This window comes from Aedes albopictus, chromosome 2 (genome assembly GCF_035046485.1).
Source record: "Aedes albopictus strain Foshan chromosome 2, AalbF5, whole genome shotgun sequence".
Taxonomy (NCBI): Eukaryota; Metazoa; Arthropoda; class Insecta; order Diptera; family Culicidae; genus Aedes; species Aedes albopictus.
In genome coordinates, this window is record NC_085137.1 from 467505864 (window position 1) to 467531575 (window position 25712).

The 25712-nt window shown below is 39.4% G+C and overlaps 1 protein-coding gene across 4 annotated transcripts in view; it reads right to left on the reverse strand.

The window, feature by feature from the left end:
* The window catches only part of LOC109418123 (protein melted), a 58069-nt gene that overhangs the window by 13632 nt on the left and 18725 nt on the right, over positions 1-25712 (reverse strand). For all 4 annotated transcript variants that reach the window (XM_029870901.2, XM_019692312.3, XM_029870900.2 and 1 more), the window contains one exon: positions 5793-6469. In XM_029870901.2, coding sequence (XP_029726761.1) covers positions 5793-5897 — 105 coding nt within the window. In that variant the 5' untranslated portion in view covers positions 5898-6469. The remainder of the gene's footprint in view (positions 1-5792; positions 6470-25712) is intronic.

Here is a 25712-nt window from a genome sequence, read left to right on the forward strand (position 1 = left end):
TGGCACAATAATTTTCCAAAGACTTGTATAAAACAGTGGTTCTAAGTTTGGGAAATGTAAGGAAAATTAATACAGTACAGTACAAATGTTCACGAGGAACCTAAGAAGAATCTTCTTGTGGAATTATAGAAGAAATACCTAGAAAAATCCCAGAAGAAGTTCCTGATGAAAAGTCGTAGAAATAACTAATGGAGATAATACCGAAGGATTCCTGAAAATTTCCCTCGAGGGATATCATAAGAATCTCTTTGAGATGAAACTCAGAAAAAATATCTGTGAGAGTCGTAGTAAGAACTACCAGAAAATTTCCAGTATTCGATAGAAAAAAAAATCATGAAGTTTAAAATTTCTAATTATCTACTTCAGAAATTTCTCGAGATTCAGATTTAGAAATTTCGTCAGAGCTTTTTTCCAGAAACTCCTCCAGGAATATTTTTATGAATTCTTCCAAAAGTTTCTCATATAGTTTTTTTCTAGGAGTTCCTCCTTTCAAAGGGTTCATCAAGTAATTCCCCAAGAATTCCTGCAGAAACTTCCAAAGATTATTTTAGATTTTCTTTCTAATAAGATTCTACCAGGACCATCTCCAGAGTCATCTCATGGAGTTCCTCCGGGTATTTTCTAGAGATTCTTGCAGAAACTCCTCCAAAGATTACTCAAGAAATTTTCTTTAGAGATTTTTGTTCAGGAATATCTTCAGGAAATTTCAAAAAAAAAAATCTTGGAATCTCCAGGAGTATTACAATGAAGTACTTTCGAAATTCCTTCAAGGAATTCTAAAAAAACTCCAGTATTTGAAATTTCATTTGGTTCTTCTCTGAAAACCATAAAAAATTCCAAGAGTTTCCTGAAGGAGCGTTTGGAAGAATTTCCGGAAGAATCGCTGAAGAATTTTTGAAAAAGCTCTAGATGAATAGCTGGGAAAAAAAATCCACAAATAAAATCTCGTGCTGACATTCATGAAAAAATCCTTAAACAACTGAAGGAGTCTCTGGAAATATTTCTGGAGGAATTCCTGAAGACGTTTCAGAAAAAAAAATCGTGAAGAAACTTCTGCAAGACGCCTTGAAGAAATTTTTGAGTAAATCTTTGGCTAATTATTCTAGAAATCTCTGGAGATAAGGAATACCTGAAAGATTCCCAGAAAAATCCTGAAAGGTGTTTCTGAAGAAATTCCTAAAATAATACCTGGAAAAATTTCATGAGAAACCTATTGTAGAATTGCTTTGAGAATTTATTAAGAAATATTCAGATGAATTCCTGCAGAACTTCCTTACCAAAATTCATGGATTTCCCGAAAGAATACCCGGAGGAGGTCGTGGAAGTCTTGTTTAGGAAATACTGGAAGAATGTCTATAGAAACACTTAAACTTCTTTAAAGTATAATAGATGTAATAATGTAGTAGTTTCTAGGGGAGATTTATAGAGGTTTATTGACATCTTAAAATTTGTTCAAGAATTCCTGAATGATTTTTAAGGAAGCCCTGGCCAAGTTCGCAGGGGTTGACGGTATTAAAGTGAAGGAGTTTCATTTTGATTATTGTAATGTAGTGTTCTTTAGTGAAACATATCACCTTTTTAACACTTTAATGCGCCTCCAACGGTTCATCACGAACCGGCTGCTGCAGATGGAGTATGGCTGATCATATGCATCAGACATGCTCGATAAACATGGAGGATCCGCCAGGGCTCATTAGAGTCTATTCCCAAGCAATAGTTTCAAGTCGGTTGGATTTAAGAAGGTTTTGATGATCGTTACAAATCCTAATAAAAGTATTGCAGGATTTGTGACAGGTTTTGGAACCTTTTACAGCCAGCTGACTTCAAAATGTTGTTTGGACTCTATTTCCCACGTTTCTCGGTTGATTTTGATTAGTAATTTATTAATGTCATAGTCGCTTTTTCGAATTTTTACCATGTTAAATAAAGCAATTAAAATCGACCGAAGAATTAATGGGAAGGAGATTTGCAGCACTTAATTGTGCTGATAGATTCGAAGCTAACGTGCGAACACTTAAACGCATTGTTGACGTTAATGCGTTCGACGTGACATTTTGGACAAAAACTGACTGCTTTTTATTAACTGAACAACGTTACTTGTGTATGACTAGGTTGACATTTCTAGGCTACGCTTGAGAAAATGACATGGTTTATCTAGGTAGGACCGATAGGACAATTGAACGAATTTGAATATTTTTCATAGTATTTGTAGGGAGATGAATACATAATAGTTGGCAAGCAATCTTTATTATTTTTTTTTAAATTTTATTGCAATCAACAAACTGGCGTATTTTTGTTTATCTCTTAGCTGGTATTATGATACCAACAGAAATTCAGTTACATGTTTCTGTGGGGTTTGGACCGATGACAATTTAAGGACACAAGAGATGAAAACAGAGAAGTAGAAAACGATTAGCGAAATCAAGAAATCAATGAAAAAAAAAACAAACATACTACAATTGACTTAACGAGGAGAAATACATATTGAACGGAACCATACCACAAAATCAAACAAGAAGACAAACACAAACCATGTGACCATAACACTACATATGCAAATTCTGACTGACTGACCAATTGAAAACTTTCCAATCTTCTACTGTAACTTTCTGAGTCAGTTGCAACAGTGTCTTAATGGATATCATTTTCCGCGTACGGCTGGCAAACTGCTTCTGAAAGATTACGTACTCTTTTCTATCTTCGGGTCTAGTGTAGAGGTTTCAACTCTATTCAGAGTGCAGCTAGAAACCTAGCAAAAAAAAAAAATAACGATATTCAGCATATTTCCAATAAAACTACACTTCAATAAAGCAAAGACTAAAGCTGCTATGATAGAACAGATCAGAATGACTTAATTGACTTATTGACTACATATTGGAGATCTACTTCGAATAACTGACAAATTGACAAGAACCTAACTAAATACATGGACCATACTACAAAAAAAAAACAATTGACAAAAAGAAAAAAGGGGAAACTTTTATTAAAACTATTTTTGTTCAACGCAGGCCAAAACAGTGTCGACTTGGGCCACGATATGCCTACGTACTTCTGTGTGTTGAAACAAAAATAGAGGCTCATAGAAGCAAACGTAGGGAAAGGGTGCGGTGTTAGAACATAAGCACAGTGTGCTACCGCCGTAATCACTATGAAAAAAAAAAAAAAAAAAAAAAAGAATTCCTGAATGATTTTTAAGGAAGCTGATGATTTCCTGAATGAATCCCTGAATTAATTTATAAAGGAATTCATGGAGATATTTCTGAAGAGGAAACGTCTTTCAATTATGTAACCCTTTGAGAAGGGAGAGAAGATCATCAAAGTTCGACATCCCATACACAAATTTCAGAGGTCCCACACAACCAGTTTGCCATACCTGGACCTGGACTTGGACTGAAAATTTGCGTGACGATAGAGCATGGAAGGGACCCATAAAATATTCTTAGAAATTTTAAGGAAAATTGATGGAGGAATCTCTAGATAAATGTTCAAAGAAATCTGTGGTAGAAGAAATATATATGTTAGAATTCCAAACTCTTTATTTTAGAAAAAATACGCTGAAAGAATGTCTGAAATCCGTGGATGGTTTTCTGAAGAAATCCCTGGAGAAATTTCTGAAATCATTCATTGCAAAATTTTTAGAAAAATTCCTGGTGATATTCCTGAAGGCTCTAGTCTAGAGGCTCTAGAGAAAAAAAAATACATTGAAAAGTTTCTGAAGGAATCTGTGGTGGAATCTCTTTACGAGTTCCTGATAAAATCCCGGTGTTATATTGAGTGTTTATTAGGATCAAGTGTTTGAGTGATACTGGCATCACGATCATACATATAAAAAGTTTTATCTGAACAGTCGAATAGCCTACAAGGATCTAGAAACGGTAAGGGAAGTTAAGGATGCCATTCACTAGCTCAAAACCGACAAGGCAGCTGGTAAGCATAGTGTCGCTGCTGAACTCATCAAGATGGGCCCAGAAAAGTTCGCCACCTGTCTGCATCGGCTGATAGTCAGGATATAGGAAACCGAACATCGGAGGAGTTGAAGGAAGGGGTAAATCTGTCTCATTCACAATAAAGGGAACCACTTGAAATGTTAGAACTTCAGTGCGATCACCATTGTGAATACAGCATAAAAATACTATCCCAGATCATCTTCTGTCGTCTGTCACGTAAAACGAATGAGTTCGTTGGAAGTTATCAAGCTGGCTTCATCAACGTCCAGTCGACAACGGACCAGATCTTCGCCGAACGGAAAATACTCCAGAAATGCCGTGAATACCAGGTCCAAACGGATCACTCATCGACTTCAAGGCGGCATACAGTGTTTTCGACTCGTGCTAAGGACAATCTTCGGCGGTGTTCAGGAGAATGGTGTGTGGCAGAGAAGGACGAACCTTGAGTTCGCTGCACTCTACGGTAAACCCAGCGCCCAGAAGGTAGCCAAAGCCGAAGGGATACGGTGGGCAGGGCATATTTGAATAATGCCAGACAATAACGCAGCATTAGCCGGGGCCCGTGGCGTAGTTGGTCACACGTTCACTTCATATGCGGATGGTCATGGGTTTGATTCTCAGCCCCGGTACTTGCAATTTTTCGTCAGTTGCTTTTCCCCCTGAGAGCGGCTGACACTGACACTCTTCTGAGCCTGGATACCTGGACATCGGCGAACTGCAACTCATAATGGACCCCCAATCGGACTGGAAAAGGAACAACAGCCACCCATCCACATCCTCGTGCTCTTCATTCTACCATGAATAGAGTAGAACAGTGAAAAAAGCACGAAGGCAACCAGTTCGATATATAAGAATAGAATAGAATACATTTAGGCGTTGTACAAAGTGTAAGTGCAGCTGTCAATTGTAATCGCTCACGTAGTGCCCAAGTGGACAATAGAGCTGTAAATTAGATTAAGTGATTAACCCTCTAATACCCAACCCCGCCTTTAGACGGGGTATAGTTTGAGCTTTTTTGTAATTTTTGTTTCGGTGGAGATAATTTTTTTTTATATTTTTGGCTGAAATTTAGGACTGTTTTGTATATCTCAAAACAGTTTTCGATGTATTTAAAAGCGTATTTGCATTTTTTTAAATCATTGATAAATTTATGTTTTAGTCACCTTTTAGAAGTCATTGTTTATTTTATATTAAATCGCTACAATTAACATATTTTAAATTTTTCCCAAATCATTCTATCCTAGTTTAATAGTTTAAGGGAATCAAATACACTCTAAAATTATTTTCCTTGAAATTACACGGAAAATAAAATTTTCTATGAAAAAACTTTAAAATAAAAATATTTCAACAATAACTATTAAATCTCAAAATGTTTTCATCTCAAAAAATCCGTACCCCAAATAGGCTTCCAGGAAAAATACAAAAGTGTGGGGATGTTCAAAAATAAAAATTAGAAAAATCAAAAACTGAAATTCACGAAATCGACAATTAAAAGGAATCATCTTCCAAAACATGTTTAAATCGATTTTAGATGACGAAAAATGATATTTAGAGCAAAATAAAAAATTTGGGTATTAGAGGGTTAAGAATAAAAAAAAACAACGCAGCAAAGTTGGTGATCGCTAATGACCCCTTTGGTACAAGAAGGCGTGGAGCGCAGCACGCACGCTGGGCGGACTAGGTGATGCGTTACCTGGCGAGTATTTGGCGTGACTGAGGATGAAAAGCGGAAACCGCAAACCGAGAATGTATATGGTTTACTCTTGATGACTACATTGTGATGCCACCCATTCAGAATGTTTGAATATGTACAAGTTGTGTAACTAAAACTTAAATGATACTCACCACTTCACTCAGATCGTTAACAATCTCCAAATCTGCCACCGAAAACAGTTCTCCTGCCCGCGACAAATCTCGCTTCGAGAGAACCGTTGTAAATAAATCGTGCATCTTGTGGCTACCGCTGCTGCTGCTACTGCTACTGCTACGATTGATAGATATCACTTTCCACTAAACGCCTCAATCCCACTTAGGCTGTTTCAATCAATCAAACATGGATCTGCCACACCAAAACCCCTCACCCAGTAGTGGTTAAACACCGTTTCCCAGCACAACATTGATAATCTTCTCCACTGTGTTTGCTTCTCTCTGTTTCGCTTAAACGCCGTATTCTTTCACCAAGATTACATCTACGCTTGGTTTCCACTTATACGATTGTGTACCGAAAAAAAACACGCTTTTCACTCACCACACTGCCAATCGCATCGACAACAGACGGTGCGGCATCGCGACCGGACCGACGCACATTACACACTGCTAGACACTTGGCTTGTCACGCTCGCGACGACGATGGGTCGGAAAATGCTTTTCCTCACTCACTTAGAATTAATGAAGTGCCAATCACTACGCGGCTGCCCTAGTCTGGACGCAAGTGATGCTGTATCGTACCCAGGGCAAACTCCGGGATCAATTCACACACCACCAAAAGAGGCCCGTCAACGGTCGGATCCGACAGGAGGAATCTGCAAAACAGAACACACGGAGAGAGAGAAAAGGGAAAATGGATTAAGTTTGGAGATTAATGACACACTTAAATCTAAGCGGGCTAATTATAGCGTATGTACGGTAGCAGACATAGGCGTATACTGCTTGGTAGAACTCAGGACTAGGAGTGATTGCGTATATTTGATAAACTGCACGGAAAAGTATGGAAATAACCGGCCATTTTGCCCGCTATGCTCCACGTCTTCTTGTGCTAACAAGATTTGTGGTAAACATGAACTTTGCAGGATTATTGTCCGGCATTCTCACATCATGCTCTGAACACCGTATTCTTCCTACTTTGACTACCCTCAAGTTGTTGGGTTCGTCGAAGAGTGCAGCGAGCTCGTGGTACATCTTTCGTCACCACACACCATCAGTAGGTCGGCTCCAGAGGCATGTTCTCCTCCATTTGGGAAATTTGTGCCATTCACACACCATACATGTAGTCAAAAGTTCCACTTCACATGACAAAAGTTCCAAGCGGAGATGCTTAAGAAAAATATGTAATTAAAATTCAGCGAGAAATCATGCACATAAAGGGAATGCTAGAGTTGGTGCACTTTAACATAAGATATCTAATCTAATCTAATCTAATCTAATCTCACACTAACGCAGCCATTACTTGAATGCATCCTGGAAAATGAAGACTTTTCAAGTCTATCATTTTTCTTGTCTAACGGCCAGGCCAACTGCGCAGCATGTACCGCAGAGAAGATTTCAAGGGATAGAAAGATTTCAACATAGTCAATATTTGAAAACATTCTACACCTTGAAATCGAGGGGAAAGATGGAAGCGTGGACCTCCCGTACCAAACGCTTCCAGATAACGATATAGATATTTAAATATGTTCGCATGTATTAATATAGTGATGTATACGGTGATTTGCAAAAAAATATTTATTAGTGCGCCAGGAATGGTGGTAAGATTCTTCACTGAAAAGAGAATAAAGGATTAAGTAATATATACTGAATAAGGCATAAGTGATACGCTCGTTACAGTTACTATTTTTAAAACATGGTATTATTATACACTTAAATTACCTGAATCCTCCTGAAACAAAAAGGTTTATTAGTAGTTAAAAGCAAAACATAAATTAAAACATAATCATTCCAAAAACACATCAAATTTTAATCTGGTATGCTACCACTTTAGGCAAAAAATAGCAAGAATAAAATTTGATGCAATGTGGTAGATCTTACACCGTAACGCACCGTTCTAAGGTGATCTACCCACGTTACGGGAATTATAACGACCTTTAAAGACGTTCATACCGAAAATCGATAGCGATCGACATCGTTTCATAAAGAAATTTAAATAACAACCAAGTTACCTCGATATCGATTGATAAATATTTTTGACGACACATCGATATTAAAAATAGTGGGTTCTACTTTACCGATCTGTCATAATCATTCAAAAAATCTGAAAAAAGCCACCTCACCCACCACCCACTCTTCCTGTTCATGTTTATTATGATTTTTTTGTAATCATTTCCTTAATTGGGAATTGAACTTACATTTATAGGAACTGGGAGATGTTATGTTGATATAGTTACTTACTGAGTCACACGGTATTACAATGGTTGATTATGGGTGGCCAAATGCATTCAAATACCCAACAAATTACTAGCCTTTAGCAGTTTCCAAAGCCACAACAGAATTATTAAAAAATGTATCCGGCTTTGACGAACTGAATAAACATCATATTGGGAAACCATAATTAATCAAATAAAACATAATTTATCAAATAAAGTTCGGATCTTTCACAGGGTTTCCGAGCGGAGTGAGTTTTGCCGGTGAACGGAAATAATGCAACACGGCGGTGGCTTCCTACTGCCAATAAAATGTCCAGAATACCTACCAATATGTATTTCTGCTGATATTGCTGTCCCGGGGGAGCAATCCGGTGAGCTGTGGCCTAATCCGGACCTAGGAAGCATTTTTCAAGGAATTTTCGTGCTCGGAGAAATCCAAGGAGTAACCGTCTTGATTTATTCTTGGTTTCATTTTATTTTTTCTAATTCGAGCAAAACCAAAACATTGTTCCTGTCATATGAGATATCAGAACACCTTTACTCAGCTTCACCCAACGATACCGAACAGAACGGTAAAGGAGTGTCGTGACTAATCTTTGTTCTTCGATATCAATATGCAAGGTTACGTTGATATCGGAAATTGAATATGTTCCGATAAATATTCATTTTGGTTTTCAAAGTTCAAGCGACAACATGAAATTTAACGAAACTAAGTTACGTTTCGGTAAAGGTTTTTATCTTTTGACCGATAAAGGACATTTTTCAAGTTTCGTTATCGATCGATGAAGTTATTTGAATATATGTAAAGTAATAATCAGTAAAGAATAGTCGACGTTATTCTTTATATTTTGGTAAAGAACTTTAACGAAATTTGTGAAATGGTTGACCGGGAGTGGACACGGTTATACATAATTCCAACCGATCTATTACATCACTACCGTCCCGGGATTCGCGTAACCAAGAAGAAATTGATTAACTCTTAGAGTGCGTTTTTACATTTGTTTATTTGCCAACGGGCTAGTACGGACTAATGATAAAAACAAAACAATCAACACAATTCAGGACAAACATGTCTAAAGGTCCTATCTGCAGAAGAGAGGCTCTCTTTGGTTTCCCTCTCTTTCGTTAATATCTCAGCTGTTTATTTGTTTCATGATAATCTCCTTGCATTGAACGATGGTCAAAACAATCGTCTTTTGATTTGTACTGTATAAACATAGTTGAAAAGTGTATCATTACATTGCAATAATTGAAAGAGAAAGTGAACAAAGAGAGCCTCTCAAATGCAGATAAAACCTATTGAAATGTTTGGCCTGAATTCAGCAATATGCTTCGTCGGTACTCGTACACATAGACACTCAGACAGATCTCATCAGTCATCATCATTCATCGTTATTATAATTCTAGTACAAGGGGGCTGTTACTACTTTACTCCAACAAAATTAACTTATATTTTGCCCTGGTGGTTGCTATTTTCCTTTGATGTCATCTTTCTTAATGTCCACGCTGACATTCATAGATCGGATTGGATAGCTTACAAAAAATCCGGAAGATCACCAACCAAGTCTCGCGTTTAGTATCATACAGGTGTATCTACAATGATCGAAATCTCTTCATCGATATTCCCTTCGTATTATTCCGGGAAATACGACCAATATTCGGATGATTTCTGGGCGTGTTTCAGTAAAGGACTACTAGAACTAGCATCTAAAACAACAAAAACAGCCGAAAATGATTTGCTGGTCAATTTATTAACCAAAGAGAAAGTCGATGAAACGAAATCGATCATTGTAGATACGCCCGTATGATACTAAGCGCGAGAAGTGCACGTCAAATTTCTTGTGGCAGAGTGCAAGACATTGCATCCATTCCGTGCTTACAAAAAATAAGCTCCGGGACCGGACCTGTGAATGAAAATATTTAATTTCGATTAATTTCGTTGTTCTTCCGAAGTGAACTGTGAGTTTATTCGAATACTGATAGTTTTATTCCGGACTAATCGGTTTTCTTGCGCCTGCGGCTCAGTTAGCAGCGGTTAGCGACGGTTAGGAACGGATAAATGCGGATTTTCCAATTAGAAAAAGGATATGTCATTCCCCTTGGTTTCCTCCTAGAGTTTTTTTTCCAGAGATTCATTCAGGATAGCCGGGGCCCGTGGCGTAGTTGGTCACACGTTCGCTTCATATGCGGATGGTCATGGGTTTGATTCCCAGCCCCGGCACTTGCAATTTTTCGTCAGATGCTTTTCCTCCCGAAAGCGTCTGACATTGACCCTCTTCTGAGCCTACGGCTCAAACGGACCCGGATACCTGGACATCGGCGAACTGCAACTCATAATGGACCCCCAATTGGACTGTAAAAGGAACAACAGCCACCCTCGTGCTCTTCATTCTACCATGAATAGAATAGAACAGTGAAAGAAGCACGAAGACAACCAGCTCAATATAGAAGAATATAATAGAATAGATGTAGGCGCTGTACAAAGTGTAAGTGCAGCTGTCAATTGTAATCGCTCACGTAGTGCCCAAGTGGACAATAGAGCTGTAAATTAGGTTAAGTGATTAAGAATAAAAAAAAAATTCATTCAGGAGTTTTTTTTTGAAATTCATTCAAGAGTGCCTTGAGAGATTGATTTAAAGTTTTTTTTTTTCTGAAATTTCTCCAGAGGTTCTTCGAGGGACTCCCAGGAGTTCCTACTGAAATTACTCCAGCAATTTCTTCTGATGTTCCTTCAAGAATTAATTCTAGGAATCCTCAAGAATTCTCTTCTTGGATTCGTTAAGAAGTTCCTTATACGATTTCCTTATAGGAGTTTCTTAGAGTCTTTCTTGCATTCCTGCAGAAGCTCCTTCAACGATTCCCTCAGGAATCCCTCAGGAATACCTTCTGGAATTCCTTCTTGAATTCCTCAAAAATTTTCCAAGAACGACCAGGAGTTGTTTCAGTGATTTATCCAAGAGTCCCTTCAAAAATTCCTCCTTCTGGGAATTTCAACCGGGATTTTATACCAGTATTCCTCCAAAAGTTCCTTCTGGAATTCACTCCGTCCTTTAAGGATTTCCACAAAGTATTCTGGGTTGAAGTGACTCTGTAAATCTCCAACGGATCTTTCCAGGATTCCTTCAGAAGTTTTATCTTTGAAGTATCAGAAATCCTCCAAGAATTATTTTTGTGATTCCTTCCGAGATTTCTATAAATTTGGAATGTCTTCAGAAGTACTTTATCGGGGATTCCCAGAAGGAATAAGTGAATACTAGATTTCTAGTAATGAGTTGGTTTTTTGTATGGTGAGATGCTAAACTCTCCGTTACTGCATTGAAACGGTGATGCTGCTTAAGCAAAACTTTGGGGAACTATGTTGTTGAAGTTGCAATAAATGAGAATACAACAACACAGTTACCCAAAGTTTTGCTCAAACAACATCAAATCAGTCTAGCAGTCATAAAACCCTTGCTTTTTTATTACCATTATTGCAGTTACCATTTTATTGCAGTAACGGAGAATTTACTTTCTCATTATACAAAAATTCAGCTTATTACTACAAATCTAGTACTTCACTGATTGCGTTTCATTCATGGAGTTATGTAATCCCAGAAGGAACTTTTGAAAAAAAAACCAGAACGAATATCTGGAGGATTTTTTTCAAAACTGCTGGAGAAATTTGATAAAAAAATGTTGGAGGATGGAGGAGGAATGCTGGAACGCTCTCCCTAAGCAATCCCGAAAGGAGTTCCTAAAATAATTCCAGAATTATTTCTAGGAGGAATCCCCCAAGAGCTTCTGTAGGAATCTTGGAGAAAAACAATCCAGGGTGCAATTCTTAAAGGGATCCCACAAGCAAATTCTTGTGTAATTTCCGGAGAAAATACCGTTCATAACTCGCTAAAGGAAAGCTCGTTTAGGGTCTTCTGTGTTTTAGTCTGTTATGTACGTTTATCAGTTTAAAGTTATTTCGCATGTCGCGCGAGTCGCGACTTCAATTTGGTGCTGCAACGATAATATACGCCAGAAATTGTTTAAGAAGAGAGAATTAAATTTGTTCTAATTTGAATAGTTAAAAAAATCGATTAATGTTAATCGATTATTTCAGAAGAAATGGGCATCCCCATCATGCAATGACAGTTCGACAGAATAAACGTCATTCGGATAGCGCATGCATTTAGTGTGTAGTAGTACCTCTTCTGACGCTTGGTGGCGCCACATTCACTAAAAAGGTGTCGCCAAAAAAATCGTAAGAGTGACCTATATTGTTAATATAGTATATTTGTTTGGTGGCTAACACAGGGAACAAGCAGAACATGATTATCAGGTGAGTTCGTTCCTTGTTTTCCCTTTTCTGTGGATTTTGTTTTCATTATTGCATTAGTTTAGTCTTTTAGAATAGGTGATGATTTGCATAGTAAAGAAATCATCAGATTAATGTCGCGCACATGCTCGCTATTTATTTTTCGTTTTGTAATGGCTTCTCAGTCTTAACAACATCAAAACGCTGTTATTTTAATTTGTCGAATGTATTGGTCCTCAAATTTCGGAACTCAATAGTAACATTTTTCTCGTCTAGTGTAGGAAATGAAATAACAGCGATTTGATTTTGTCAAGACTAAGATGCCACCACGAAACACTTTCCTACTACAGTTTGCTTTTAGCACTGAACAGTGTACTTTTAGCATTTTTTTTTTTCAAATTGTTGTTCACAAAACTCTTAAAAAAAAAACAGAAATATTTTCATATGGTTTTTTGAAGGATTTTCTATGCATTCCATTTTTAGGCATTTTTGTAATGTTTTTTTCTTTTTTTTTATTCTGGGATTTTCTGCTGTAGGCAGGTTCATCCCGGGTCGTTTTTTTTTAACAGCACAGCAAAAAAATCTGAATGTTACGTGTAACGTAATTCGAAATACAATGTAATATGAAATCATGTAAACGACATTTCGACATAACTTTCCATTTCATTTAGTGGAATTGACCGAAGAATGACACCATCCTTAACGTTAAGTTGCTTTTGCATTAATATATGATGCTGATCCTACATACGCATTCAATCGCATGGAACATTCTGTTATGAAGAAACAATCACATTAGATGTCTGCTAACTTTACATGTTTGAAATGTAAAGTTGACTGCATGTCAAACCAAAGATGGCGGCGATGTAAACAAATCGTTCGTCGGGTGAAGAAGTTGATTGATCAATAAAAATATCATTGCGACCAACTTTTCTGTAAGTATTTCTAAAATTATAATTTATTCATGTATCCCATTTTAAACACATCTCATTGGTATGTTTTGCAGGTGAATCCAAATTAGAAGAAAAACGCAGCAGCCGCCACCGCAGCAGCAGCAGCAGCAGCTGGAAGCGGCAAGGAGAAGAAATGTTACCTTGTCGTACATCTTTCGCTAGATATAACACAGCAGCTCAGTGTTCAGGATACGGTGAAGTTTTTATAATATGTGTAAGAGTGCCTGGCAGATTTACTACCGCATATTGAAATATTGATCCGTAAATAAATGCTTTTCAAACAAACGTCAGACCAAAATGTTTTCATTTCGATATATTTATCAATCAAATCCGGACACCCATACGGCAGCGATGGAAGAAATGAAATTTACAGGTGTGCATAAAGTTTACATGATGACCAATGAAAACAAAAATAATTATAAAGTATCATGTAAAGATACAGCATATAACACGCTCCAATTATGTGCATGATATATGATGTAAATGTACACTAATTTTTCGAACTGTGAGAGTATGGTTATGGACTACACAGAGACAGCTTAAAAAGAAACTATAAGACGAAAAAAAGGTTTCCATATAGTGACGGTTGTGGAACTACAAAAAGAAACTCAGAACGCACTAAATCCGAGAATTCACAGAGTAATTAACTAACAAGTGCACAGATAAAAACAGGATTGGGGACTATTAAAACTAAACATGGAATATTGCACACTTAACTTTTAAAATAAAAGCCGGCGTCTTTGATGAAACATAGGGACGCCGCGAGTGTTGATGGTTCATCACCAAGGGCCTCGTGGATACTACTCGAAATCCCGTACAGCTGCCTGGGGCCCTCGTATGCAGGGCAGACGCAAATAACCGCTATTTGCGGTGCACTTTAACATAAGATATAATGTAAAATTACATTACCATAGTGTAAATTTCCGCCAACCATCGCGTAAACCATCATGGACTTCAATCGGTTACACGACTATAAGCGGAAATTTACACGAACGTAACGTAATTTTACATGATATCTCATGTAAATATGCACTAACTCTAGCATTCCCTTTATGTGCATGATTTTTCGCTGAATTTTACATGAATATTTTTTTCTGTGTTCCGGCTCCCTGGATCCCAAAGTGCTCCCATATTCGTCCAATCGAAAACAAAGCCGATAAGCGCTATTCTTTTGTTTTTTTAATGATGTATTTTTGTATTTTTGTTAGGAGTCAAAATTTATGATAATAAAAAGAAAGGAAGGACTCGGTGCCTAAATCGTCACTTTTTTGGAAAAGGCTAATTAATAAATAAGAAATTCAATATTCATATGAAAAATACCGCTCACCGGTTCCAAACTGGTTAGGGCCTGTCCATATCAATAGTTCCTGATTGCAAGTGGACATCCAGCGGGACTTAGTTAGAGTTGTAATTTTAGGTCGCGGAAGTGTATGTACCGCAAACCCCACGGTGTGCTTTCCTGCTCCTTGTTGATTCTTGATGTGTCATCGCGAGACTGGTTTATATTCCGGAAACTATCATGATTAATTTTGAGGACAATATATGAGATTATAAGACTGCTTACTTTTTAAATGTATGAGTGCACCGAGAAGTTCCGGAATAAGACTAATTTTTAACTGTGGGGGACAAAAAGTTATGATACCGTCGTGTTCTTTATACACTTTTTCATGGTTTTTGAACTTTATGCCATTATAACTCCCAGTAGTGAATGAATTACCACAATTTTTACATGCAATAATCGTGAGTATGTATGTAGAATGTATGCAAAATTTGAGCTTAATCCATTATTAAACAAAAAAAGTTGTTCATACACCATTCGGACACATCTCATATAGAACCTGATTGGGACTACATTGTAACTATAACAAAGCTGCATTTAAAATTCTAGGGTTATACATATCGTACATGATTACAATGAATATATGCGTTTTTCGATGGTTTATGAGCAGCGTGATATTGTAATATAGACAGCCTTAAAAAGGGATCATCAATCGTTTATTTAGATGAAAAAGTCATATATCTATATATATAAAAATGCAGTGGCATACGTGGGACCGCGCATAACTTGCGAACGGAAGGACCGATTTTCGTCGTCTTAGTTTTGTTCTGTTAGTTTTCACCCAAGGAAGGTTTATGAGGCAAAAAACATGGAAAAATAGAGAGTTTTTGAAAATCGATCTTCCATACATTTTGACCGGGGACTTGGTCTTGACTAGAAACTTCAAACGTCAAAAAACGCAGTAGGCAAGACAAAGTTTGCCGGGTACAGCTAGTAATATATAACGATTCAAATATTCGATTGTATATGCTACATTGATAGATTTTGAATGAATTGATCAACCCTTTAAAATGTATAAACTGTAGAAACAATGCATACAGAGCAAATTTTCTGATACGTTATAGATATTTTATTGGCTTAATCGATGTATTTTCGCGTCCTGACAAGCAATAACGGGTATGTTTGAAAAACAATTTCAACTAAATGAAGGGGGAAATATTGCTTCACAATAGTCCCAAAGACATCGAACAGATTTGAGCCATATTCAAAAGGTTCCACGACGGTACTGCGTTTGGTTATGACCTGGTCATATGGTGAAGTCCTCACAATGTACAGCAGAATTTAACGTTGAAACAAGCTATTCATGGAATACCAGATCAACTTCGATGTATATCTATTCCTCGCATTTTTAACGAAAAGTACCAAAATGTAAATTCCTGTAAGAGATTCTTCACTGATGGGTCTCGCATAAATGGATCCACTGGTTTCGGTGTATTCAATGAAAATTTCACCGCCTTCCGCAAACTTCAGGAACCTTGTTCGGTTTATGTTGCTGAGCTGGCAGCAATCAACTTCGCTTTGGAGATGATTTCCAATATGCCCGTAGACCATTTCTTCATCTTCTCGGATAGCCTTAGTTCGATTGAGGCACTCCGGTCGATGAAACCTGTAAAACATCCATTTTACTTTCTTACAAAAATAAGGGAGCAGATGGGTACACTGGTCGAAAGATCCTACAAGATTACCTTTGTATGGGTCCCCTCACACTGCTCAATTTATGGCAATGAGAAGGCGGACTCTCTCGCAAAGGTGGGCGCACAGGAAGGTAAGATCTATGATAGAAGAATTTCACATGATGAATTTTTCCATTTTGTTCGCCAGAGTTCTCTTTAAAGTTGGCAAAATGATTGGCGAGATGGCCAGCTGGGACGGTGGTTACATTCCATTATTCCTAATGTTTCTTTGCGAGTGTGGTGGTATGGTTTGGATGTAAGTCGCAATTTCATTCGCGTGATGTCAAGACTTATGTCCAACCATTACTCGTTAGACGCGCATTTACACAGGATAAACCTCGCGTTGAGTAATGTTTGTACTAAGTGCGGTTCCGGTTATGATGACATCGACCACGTAGTTTGGCAATGCCCGGATAATGACGCCTCCAGAGCACTACTTTTGGATACCCTTGAGGCCCGAGGTAGACAACCCTTTGTTCTTGAGAGATGTGTTGGGGACCCGCGATGTCACATACACTGTGGTGCATAATTGATCGGACAAACGCCGATTTTCATACAAAATGGCCAAGTTTGAGATGCTGTAACTATGGTTTGCTTTGGTGGATTGAGCTCAATTTTTGACACGGAACTACGAATATGCTGAATTTTGTGTATACAAAGTATAAAATGTTTTCGTTCACTGGTCTGGGCGTGGCAAGGCGTTGAAAATATTGCAAAAGTGATCGGACAGCGGCACCCCTTTGATTTACACGCGTGCCGCTGTCCGATCACTTTTGCAATATTTTCAACGCCTTGCCACGCCCAGACCTGTGAACGAAAACATTTTATACTTTGTATACACAAAATTCAGCATATTCGTAGTTCCGTGTCAAAAATTGAGCTCAATCCACCAAAGCAAACTATAGTTACAGCATCTCAAACTTGGCCATTTTGTATGAAAATCGGCGTTTGTCCGATCAATTATGCACCACAGTGTATATGGGATGTATTTTCGACTTTCTTCGCTCTGCTGGTATAAAAGTTTGATCGCTTGTGTTTTCTTCTCCAGTTTTTTTTTCTCAGTTTTGTCCTCTTTGTGTTACCAAGCTGCTCCTGGCCATCCGGAAGACCAAGTACCACAACAAGTTGGTACCAACACCACAAGGCACCGAATACGCTAGCAAGATGCTATTCACCCCCGGATGAGCTGCAGTGAAACCTTTGGCCCAATCCTTACCCTGTCTATCCCTCAAAATGTGACCTTCTAACCTCGAGCTGCCATGAGTACGCTGGATTTCACCCATTACTAACAGATATCATGAAAAAGTTATTACTCTGTATAATGTATACTATTAAGTACAAAAAAAGTCTTCGGCTCTGCAAAGCGTTATACGCGATTGAGCCCCAAATAAATGAACTAGATAAAAAAAAAGAATTTAACGTTTACCGTGCGGCAGAAAATGTCACGTGCCAACATTTTATATATCACTTTTTAAATGTAAATTGAAATTTATTTTGTGTTTTCTTTGATGATAATAATTTGGTGAGTTTGCTCCTTTATGCATCTTTATATTGGTGGAAGGGATTAGTGTTTTGTTTCGTTTCAAAAAGCGTGTAAAGGCGCTCAAGCCTAGGCATATGTGTAAGGGCCAGGACACACGGGGTAAAGACCTGTGTTCCATCCCTAAAGTCCGAGAACAATGGAGTGACATGAACCTTCTTAGCAACGTCACTCCCACCGTTAACACTTTATATTTAAGCTACGCATACAAAACGGTTGGTACGAGAGGTTCCCGTTTTATATTTTCAATGAAGAATCAAGCTTTTCTTTGATGTCTACAGAATTTACTACAAAAGCGCTTTAATACTTGTAACACAGACAAACAGACGTAATTCATCAAAAAATTTGCCCGGTGTCATTTTTATGAGCACACTGCCACCTGTTGGCCTTGATGGATTTCGATTTAATTTTTTGCTGACACGCACACTACTACACAAATTGCCTGTAATTTTCGTTTGCATCATTCAGCAACGTGTACGCAAACGTCAAAGTGATCGAACACTAGCGCATCCGGTGGAACGATCGCGCAAATCAAATGAAGTTTGAATTGATCGTTAAATGCATATGCCAAGCCGTTTTGAAGAGTGTTACGTCTGTTTGTCTGTGCTTGTAATATATCTCCGATATGGTGCAAGTATTGATAATGACTAGAAAAATGTTATTAATAGTCGATACTAGAATTTTCCATTCCTTAAATGAATGCCTGTATTAGTGTAGACTAAACTAGACTTGACTAGACTAGACAGAAGACTCAAATCGATAGAGATAAACCATAAGAATGCACAATATTGGCATGGGCTCGTATACTGGTTTACTGATGTAGAGGCATAGCCTTTATCTCACGGCTATTTCACCGACTTAGAAGGTAGATGATAAATATGAAATAAGCTCAGCGTATCTGATGGTGGAGCGTGACTTGACGAGCATTGGGTGCGACCGAGGATGGCGAGCGGCAGCCACAAACCGAGTATTGTGGCGTACTATTGTTGATTATGTCTTGTCTTAATGATGTTGCCCAAATAAATGTATGCATGTATCTGATGAGTTCAGTTTGCTGATGTCCTACGCAAGTAACCTGAGCTTACACGATGGCTGTAAAATTGAGTCAAATTTGCCATTCAGTCATAGAGTGTTTACTTACGTTACCCCTTATGTGGCCGACATGGTACCCGGGTTCTCAGCACCTATTTAAAAAACACGGTATACAAGAAAAGCCAAAACATTGTGGGGTCCAAGCCACGACATCAAGATCTTCATAGGAGATTTACACGCATACGTAAGCCAGGAGGAGGAATTCAGCGCCCACCAGCAGACGAACAAAAACGGCCTACGACTCATTGATTTCGCCACCTCCAAAATAATGGCCATACGTAGCACCTTTTTCCAACACAGCCTTTCTTATCGTTACACCTGGAGATCACCCACAGTAGACGAAAGATTGACCAAATTGACCACGTACTGATTGACGGACGGCACTTCTCCGACATTATCGACGTCAGGACCTATCGTGGCGCCAACATCGACTCTGACCACTATCTGGTGATGGTCGGTCAAACTGCGCCCAAAACTCTCCGTCATCAACAATGTACGGTACCGGCGACCGCCACGGTACAATCTAGAGCGACTGAAACAACCGGAAGTCGCCTCAGCATACGCGCAGAATCTTTAGGCCACGTTGCCAGACGAGGGCGAGCTCGATGAGGCCCCTCTAGAGGACTGCTGGAGTACAGTGAAAGCAGCCATCAACGACGCAGCCGAGAGCACCATCAGATACGTGAAACGAAATCGACGGAACGAATGGTTCGACGAAGAGTGCAGAACGGTTTTGGCGGAGAAGAACGCAGCGAGGGCGGTAATTCTGCAGCAAGGGACCCGACAGAAAGTGGAACGTTACAAAGAGAAGCGGAAACAGCAGCCCCGCTTCTTTCGGGAGAAAAAGCGCCGCCTGGACGAAGCGGAGTGTGAAGAAATGGAACTGCTGTGCCGTTCCCAAGAAACACGGAAGTTCTATCAGAAGCTTAACGCATCCCGCAACGGCTTCGTGCCGCGAGCCGAAATATGCAGGGATAAAGACGGAGGCCTCTTGACGGACGGACGTGAGGTGATCGAAAGGTGGAAGCAGCACTTCGATCAGCACCTGAACGGCGTGGAGAACGTAGGCACGGGAGCCCACGGAGACGGAGGAAACGGCGACGCCAGTGCAGCGGAGGACGGAAATGGACCAACTCCCACGCTGAGGGAAGTTAAGGATGCCATTCACCAGCTCAAAACCAACAAAGCAACTGGTAAGGACGGTATCGCAGCTGAACTCATCAAGATGGGCCCAGAAAAGTTGGCCACCTGTCTGCTTCGGCTGATAGTCAGGATCCGGGAAACCGAACAGCTACCGGAGAAGTGGAAGAAAGGGATAATCTGCCCCATTCACAAGAAAGGCGACCATTTGGAATGTGAGAACCTCAGGGCGATCACTATTTTGAATGCTGCCTACAAAGTGCTATCCCAGATCACCTTCCGTCGTCTGTCACCTAAAACGAATGAGTTCGTGGGAAGTTATCAAGCCGGCTTCATCGACGGCCGGTCGACAACGGACCCGATCTTTACCGTAAGGCAAATCCTCCAGAAATGCCGTGAATACCAGGTCCCAAAGCTCACCTGTTCATCGATTTCAAAGCGGCATACGACAGTATCGACCGCACAGAGCTATGGAGAATCATGGACGAAAACGGCTTTCCTGGGAAGCTGACTAGACTGATTAAAGCAACGATAGACGGTGTGCAAAACTGCGTAAGGGTTTCGAGTGAACTATCCAGTTCATTCGAATCTCGCCGGGGACTGCGACAAGGTTATGGACTCTCATGCCTATTCTTCAACATCGCTCTGGAAGGCGTGATGCGACGAGCCGGGTTCAAGACCCGGGGAACGATTTTCACAAAATCCGGTCAATTTGTGTGCTTTGCGGAAGACATGGACATTATTGCCAGAACATTTGGAACGGTGGCAGAGCTGAACACCCGCCTGAAACGCGAAGCAGCAAAGGTCGGACGGGTGGTGAATGCCTCAAAAACAAAGTACATGCTGGTAGGCGGAACCGAACACGATCGGATCCGTCTGGGTAGTAATGTTACGATAGACGGGGATACTTTCGAGGTAGTGGAGGAATTTGTCTACCTCGGATCCTTACTGATGGCTGACAACAACGTGAGCCGTGAAATTCAGAGGCGCATCATCAGCGGAAGTCGGGCCTACTACGTGCTCCAGAAGAAACTGCGGTCGAAAAAGATTCACCCACGCACCAAATGCACCATGTACAAAACGCTAATAAGACCGGTGGTCCTCTACGGGCACGAGACATGGACGATGCTCGAGGAGGACCTGCAAGCACTCGGAATTGTCGAGCGACGGGTGCTAAGGACGATCTTCGGCGGCGTGCAGGAGAACGGTGTGTGGCGGAGAAGGATGAACCACGAGCTCGCTGCACTTTACGGCGAATTTAGCATCCAAAAGGTGCCAAAGCCGGAAGGATACGGTGGGCAGGGCATGTTGCAAGAATGCCGGACAACAACCCTGCAAAGCTGGTGTTTGCTTACCATCCGGTTGTCACAAGAAGGCGTGGAGCGCAGAGAGCACGATGGGCGGACCAGGAGGAGCGTGATCTGGCGAGCATTGGGCGCGACCGAGGATGGAGAACGGCAGCCACAAACCGAGTATTGTGGCGTACTATTGTTGATTATGTCTAGAGAAACGTTATGTTTTCCGGCCTTGGCAGTCTTTCAGAGCAGCAAGAACAATATTGCTTCAATTTCCGGAAATTGAAGCAATATTATTCTTGCTGCTCTGAAAGACTGCCAAGGCCGGAAAACATAACGTTTCTCTAGCTACAATATCCAGTCGTTAAGCAATCCTTCCGTTGATTATGTCTTGTCTTAAATGTGATGTTGAACAAATAAATGTATGTAGAATAGAACAGAATTTCGATCCTGGAGTTACGATTATATCAATTAAATATTTGTTTTGAAAATAGTCACTTGACTGACATCCCCCTACATACGCCACTGCCACCATCCGAAAATTCTTGTTCGCTGCATTTTTTCAAAAATCTGGGGGTTTGGTTCGGTACATGCGTGCATGCACGCGATTCGAGTCTATCTGTCTAGCTGCGACGCCGTCAGCAAGCGGGATTCGGAAACGGAGGAATTCAAGTTTTTGAAGCTAACGGGGATCTTGTTTTGCGCCAACACGCTGTGGAATGCGTCTGGGACCGGGCCGATGCGATGTGATGTTTCTTCTATCCCCCTTGTAAAAGAAAGAGAGTGTGGAGTGGCAGCATTAGGTTGAAGAAGTTTAGAGGTGTATCTACGATCGGTATCTTTGGCGCAGAGTTTTGTCGTGGCACAGTTATGCAAAGTATGTCTAATGAGAGTGAAAGATGTGATACAGGTTCGGATGAAAGTGGAAATCCTATGGTGTAGGGAGGGATGGACGGTGAAACAAGCTAGACGCCCCTAACCAATGTAAATTTGAAAGAAGGAATGCGAAAATGGATGATGATTGGAGCATAGAAAGATAAATAATCATAAATCTGACATATAATGCAATTAATGAAGTAGAAACGAATAATCTTATAGAACGGACATTTTGACAACATCAAATATATCATTTTAGTTTCAAAGCACATCCAACCAAAATCAGAATACAAATCAGCAAACTCCCGCCACAGTTCTTATCACCAATCCTCAAGGACATCCGCTGCGGGTGGATGGATGTTACACAAATTCGATTGCCGTTCATGTTCATCGCAATCGAGTTTGGCGTCCTCCTTAATTCAGTTATTGGATCAAGTGCTTCGCACCCGGTCGGCTGGAACGTGAGTAGAAATGGAAAACAAGCTTGTGCTCTGTATACAAATTCATACCTAGTACCATCCGTCCGTCCGTTTTTGCTGATAATTTTGCAAAACATTCGGTGGTGGTTCGTCGTCAATGGTTGTCAATTTGAATAGAATTAAGCGCACGTGATAACCTGCTTCGACTGATTGCCCAGCTTTACTGAAACAGAATGAGAAGCAGCGTTTGCTTGATGGTTAATTGAGATTCATCGTTAGCCTCAATGAAAATGATCAATATTCTCAGTGACAGCGAATACATGAATTTGAGCCATGATGAACACGTACCAGTTGAGACAATCTACACTCCAACTGTTTGCCTTAAGGGAAAAACATTGCAAAATAAATTGTTATATTTTGATTGAAAATTTACTGAACTTCAGCACAGCCTTGCTGTAGTTTAAATCTGTGGTGAGTGTAACTTAAAGTCACAATTTCACCTAACAGTTCTGCATTGCTGCGAAACCACCCACAGATTTCCACAGCATCCCACTCGGCAAAATCCGTCGTCTATTGAAGTCTGTGTGGATGTTGTACCACGTCGCCTCTATTTCTTCTGCCAACTGCATATGGGTCGACATCTAATCGATTGCTTCCCCCCGCATCAGGTAGGTAGGTACCACGAAGAAAAACAACAAACCGGTCCCACCGGCTGAATATGTACCAGTTCGTCCACTTTCCTATCGTTTACTATTGCCAATGTAGCGCCCGCCATCTAAAGAGTTTCTCCTGTCTCGGGTTTCCGCGCGCGTCTGATGATGGATCCCAATTTGTAGAGCTGCGGGAACGAAAGTAATCTGAGCACATCTCATACCTGGCAAACCACACATAGTACATAGTGCAAAAAAAAAATGTACTGCAAAGTGCAAAAAATGCTCAATGTTCCACCACAGCATGACTCCAGATTCCCGGAATTGGATTTGCGGTTCAGCTTGCTTCAATGTATCGGCTATTCGTTTGATACTAACGGATAGGTGTTAAGAAAAGTTGTCAATGGGGTGCGATTTCCCACATCCTATCAAACTGTAGATTCGATCAATCTGGAGATACCTAGATGCAATGATGCTGATTGGGGAGTGAGCATTTAGCGTTTCCACTATATTTGTTTACGAATGAAACCCAATGCATATTGCTCACCCAGCCAGCAATTTTGTTGTTTTATCGAAATTGTAACTGAAATAATCTGCTATACTATACATACTAAGGTGTTTCAAAAAATCTTTTTTGCTTCACACCGCTTTTTCGATTTGTAACCAGATCCTACCCAACTAACAGTCACTCTTTTAACAAGCACTTTTATGATGAATCAATTAAGCATGATGCTGAATAACATTTGGATAATTTCCAGGTACTACTTTTGTACGGGTTTTGTTCACATAAATTTGGAGAAATTAGAAAGCATAGTGTTGGGCGCCAACTGAACTGTTTTTAGTTATAAGCGTTTGACAAATATATAGTAAAGCTGTTATTTAGATTGAACAAAAATAGTGAAAAATAAATATATATATACTTACCTCGAGAGTATATGATTAGACTATGAACAACTATTATGGAATAATAACTACACCATGAGCTGCACCTAGGTTAGTCAAGATTCGAACTCGAGACCCGTCGATTGCCCACCGCATGCCTTCCTATCTGCACCATCCTAGAGATGATGAATTGAAGCGCTAAAATAAAAACATAATCTTCGTATGGCTTAATAATGAGCATACTTCGACTTCTATTCAGCAGTGGTCACAGAACATTATGGTTAACAACTGAACAATATTAGTTCAGCTGATTTTCAGAATAAAACACGTGTTTATCATCTTGCACTCTATGATGAATTATGATGAAACGAAAGCGCTTATTTGACTTGTGAAAAGCACATTATACAGATACATGTGCTAAAAAAACTATTTTGAAAAGAAATTACTGCAAGTCGAACAGAAATCTCATCAAACGCTTGAAAAGTGTTTTGAATTACTACTGTTAATACCGATACGAAAGGTTGAACATTGGCTTTTTTTTAATGAAAAAGCATTTGTTCAGTAATGTGTGCTGCATAATTCTAGTTCAGCTATCATTTCTATTGCAAAGCAACAATTCAGCATGCATGCTTGTTTGTGACATGCGGTTGTTAGTTGGGTTTAGATATGTGCGCCAACTATATTTCTTCCGGTGGTAGCGTGAATTGGCTTGACCTAGTTTAACCATAACATCAACATTAACGAAAAAAGTTTCCACTACAATTTGTTTTCTAAGAACATTTCATGTCCAAAAGGTGATATAGAAGATAATGTGTAAATCTTTGGATATCTAAACAATATCCACAAATCTATATATATAAAGTTTTTCAATAAATTATCTATTAAATCGTTTTTTTTAATCTATGTAGTTAATTTACAAATATCATTGAATCATGGTACTAAACACGCATGAATAATGATAAGCTCGTTATCTGAGCTATAGCGTGTTTAGAAAAATAAAAAGTGAATAACATTTGACTCAGATATTAGCTTCTCCAGGAATTCTACTTAACATTTTAACAGGTTATATTCCAAGGATTCCTCTTGGGATTATTCTGATAATTCTTCATGGATTGTTCCACAAACACCTCATAAGATTTGTCCAGCAATACTTCCACGGATTTCTCAAAAAAATATTTCTATTACTCCTACAGAAATTCTACCAAGAACTTCTTCAGTATTTCTTCTTAATATTCCTCCAGGTTTTATTTCAAGGAGACTTATGGGTAATTATTCCAAAAACATCTCAAGGAACTTTAAGAAGAAATTTCTCTCTGAATATTTGCTGTGAATGTTTCTTCTAAGGAATTCTCGAGGAATTCATTCAAGAATTACTAAGAATTACCTCTTGGCATAATTCCAAGGATTCCTTTAGAGGTTAGTCTGATAGTTCCTCGAAGAATTCGTTAAACAATTATTCCAGAAACTTCTACAATAACACATGCTGGAATGCTTTCAAAAAACTTTCAGGAATTCTCCTAAGTATTATACCACGAATTTCTTAAA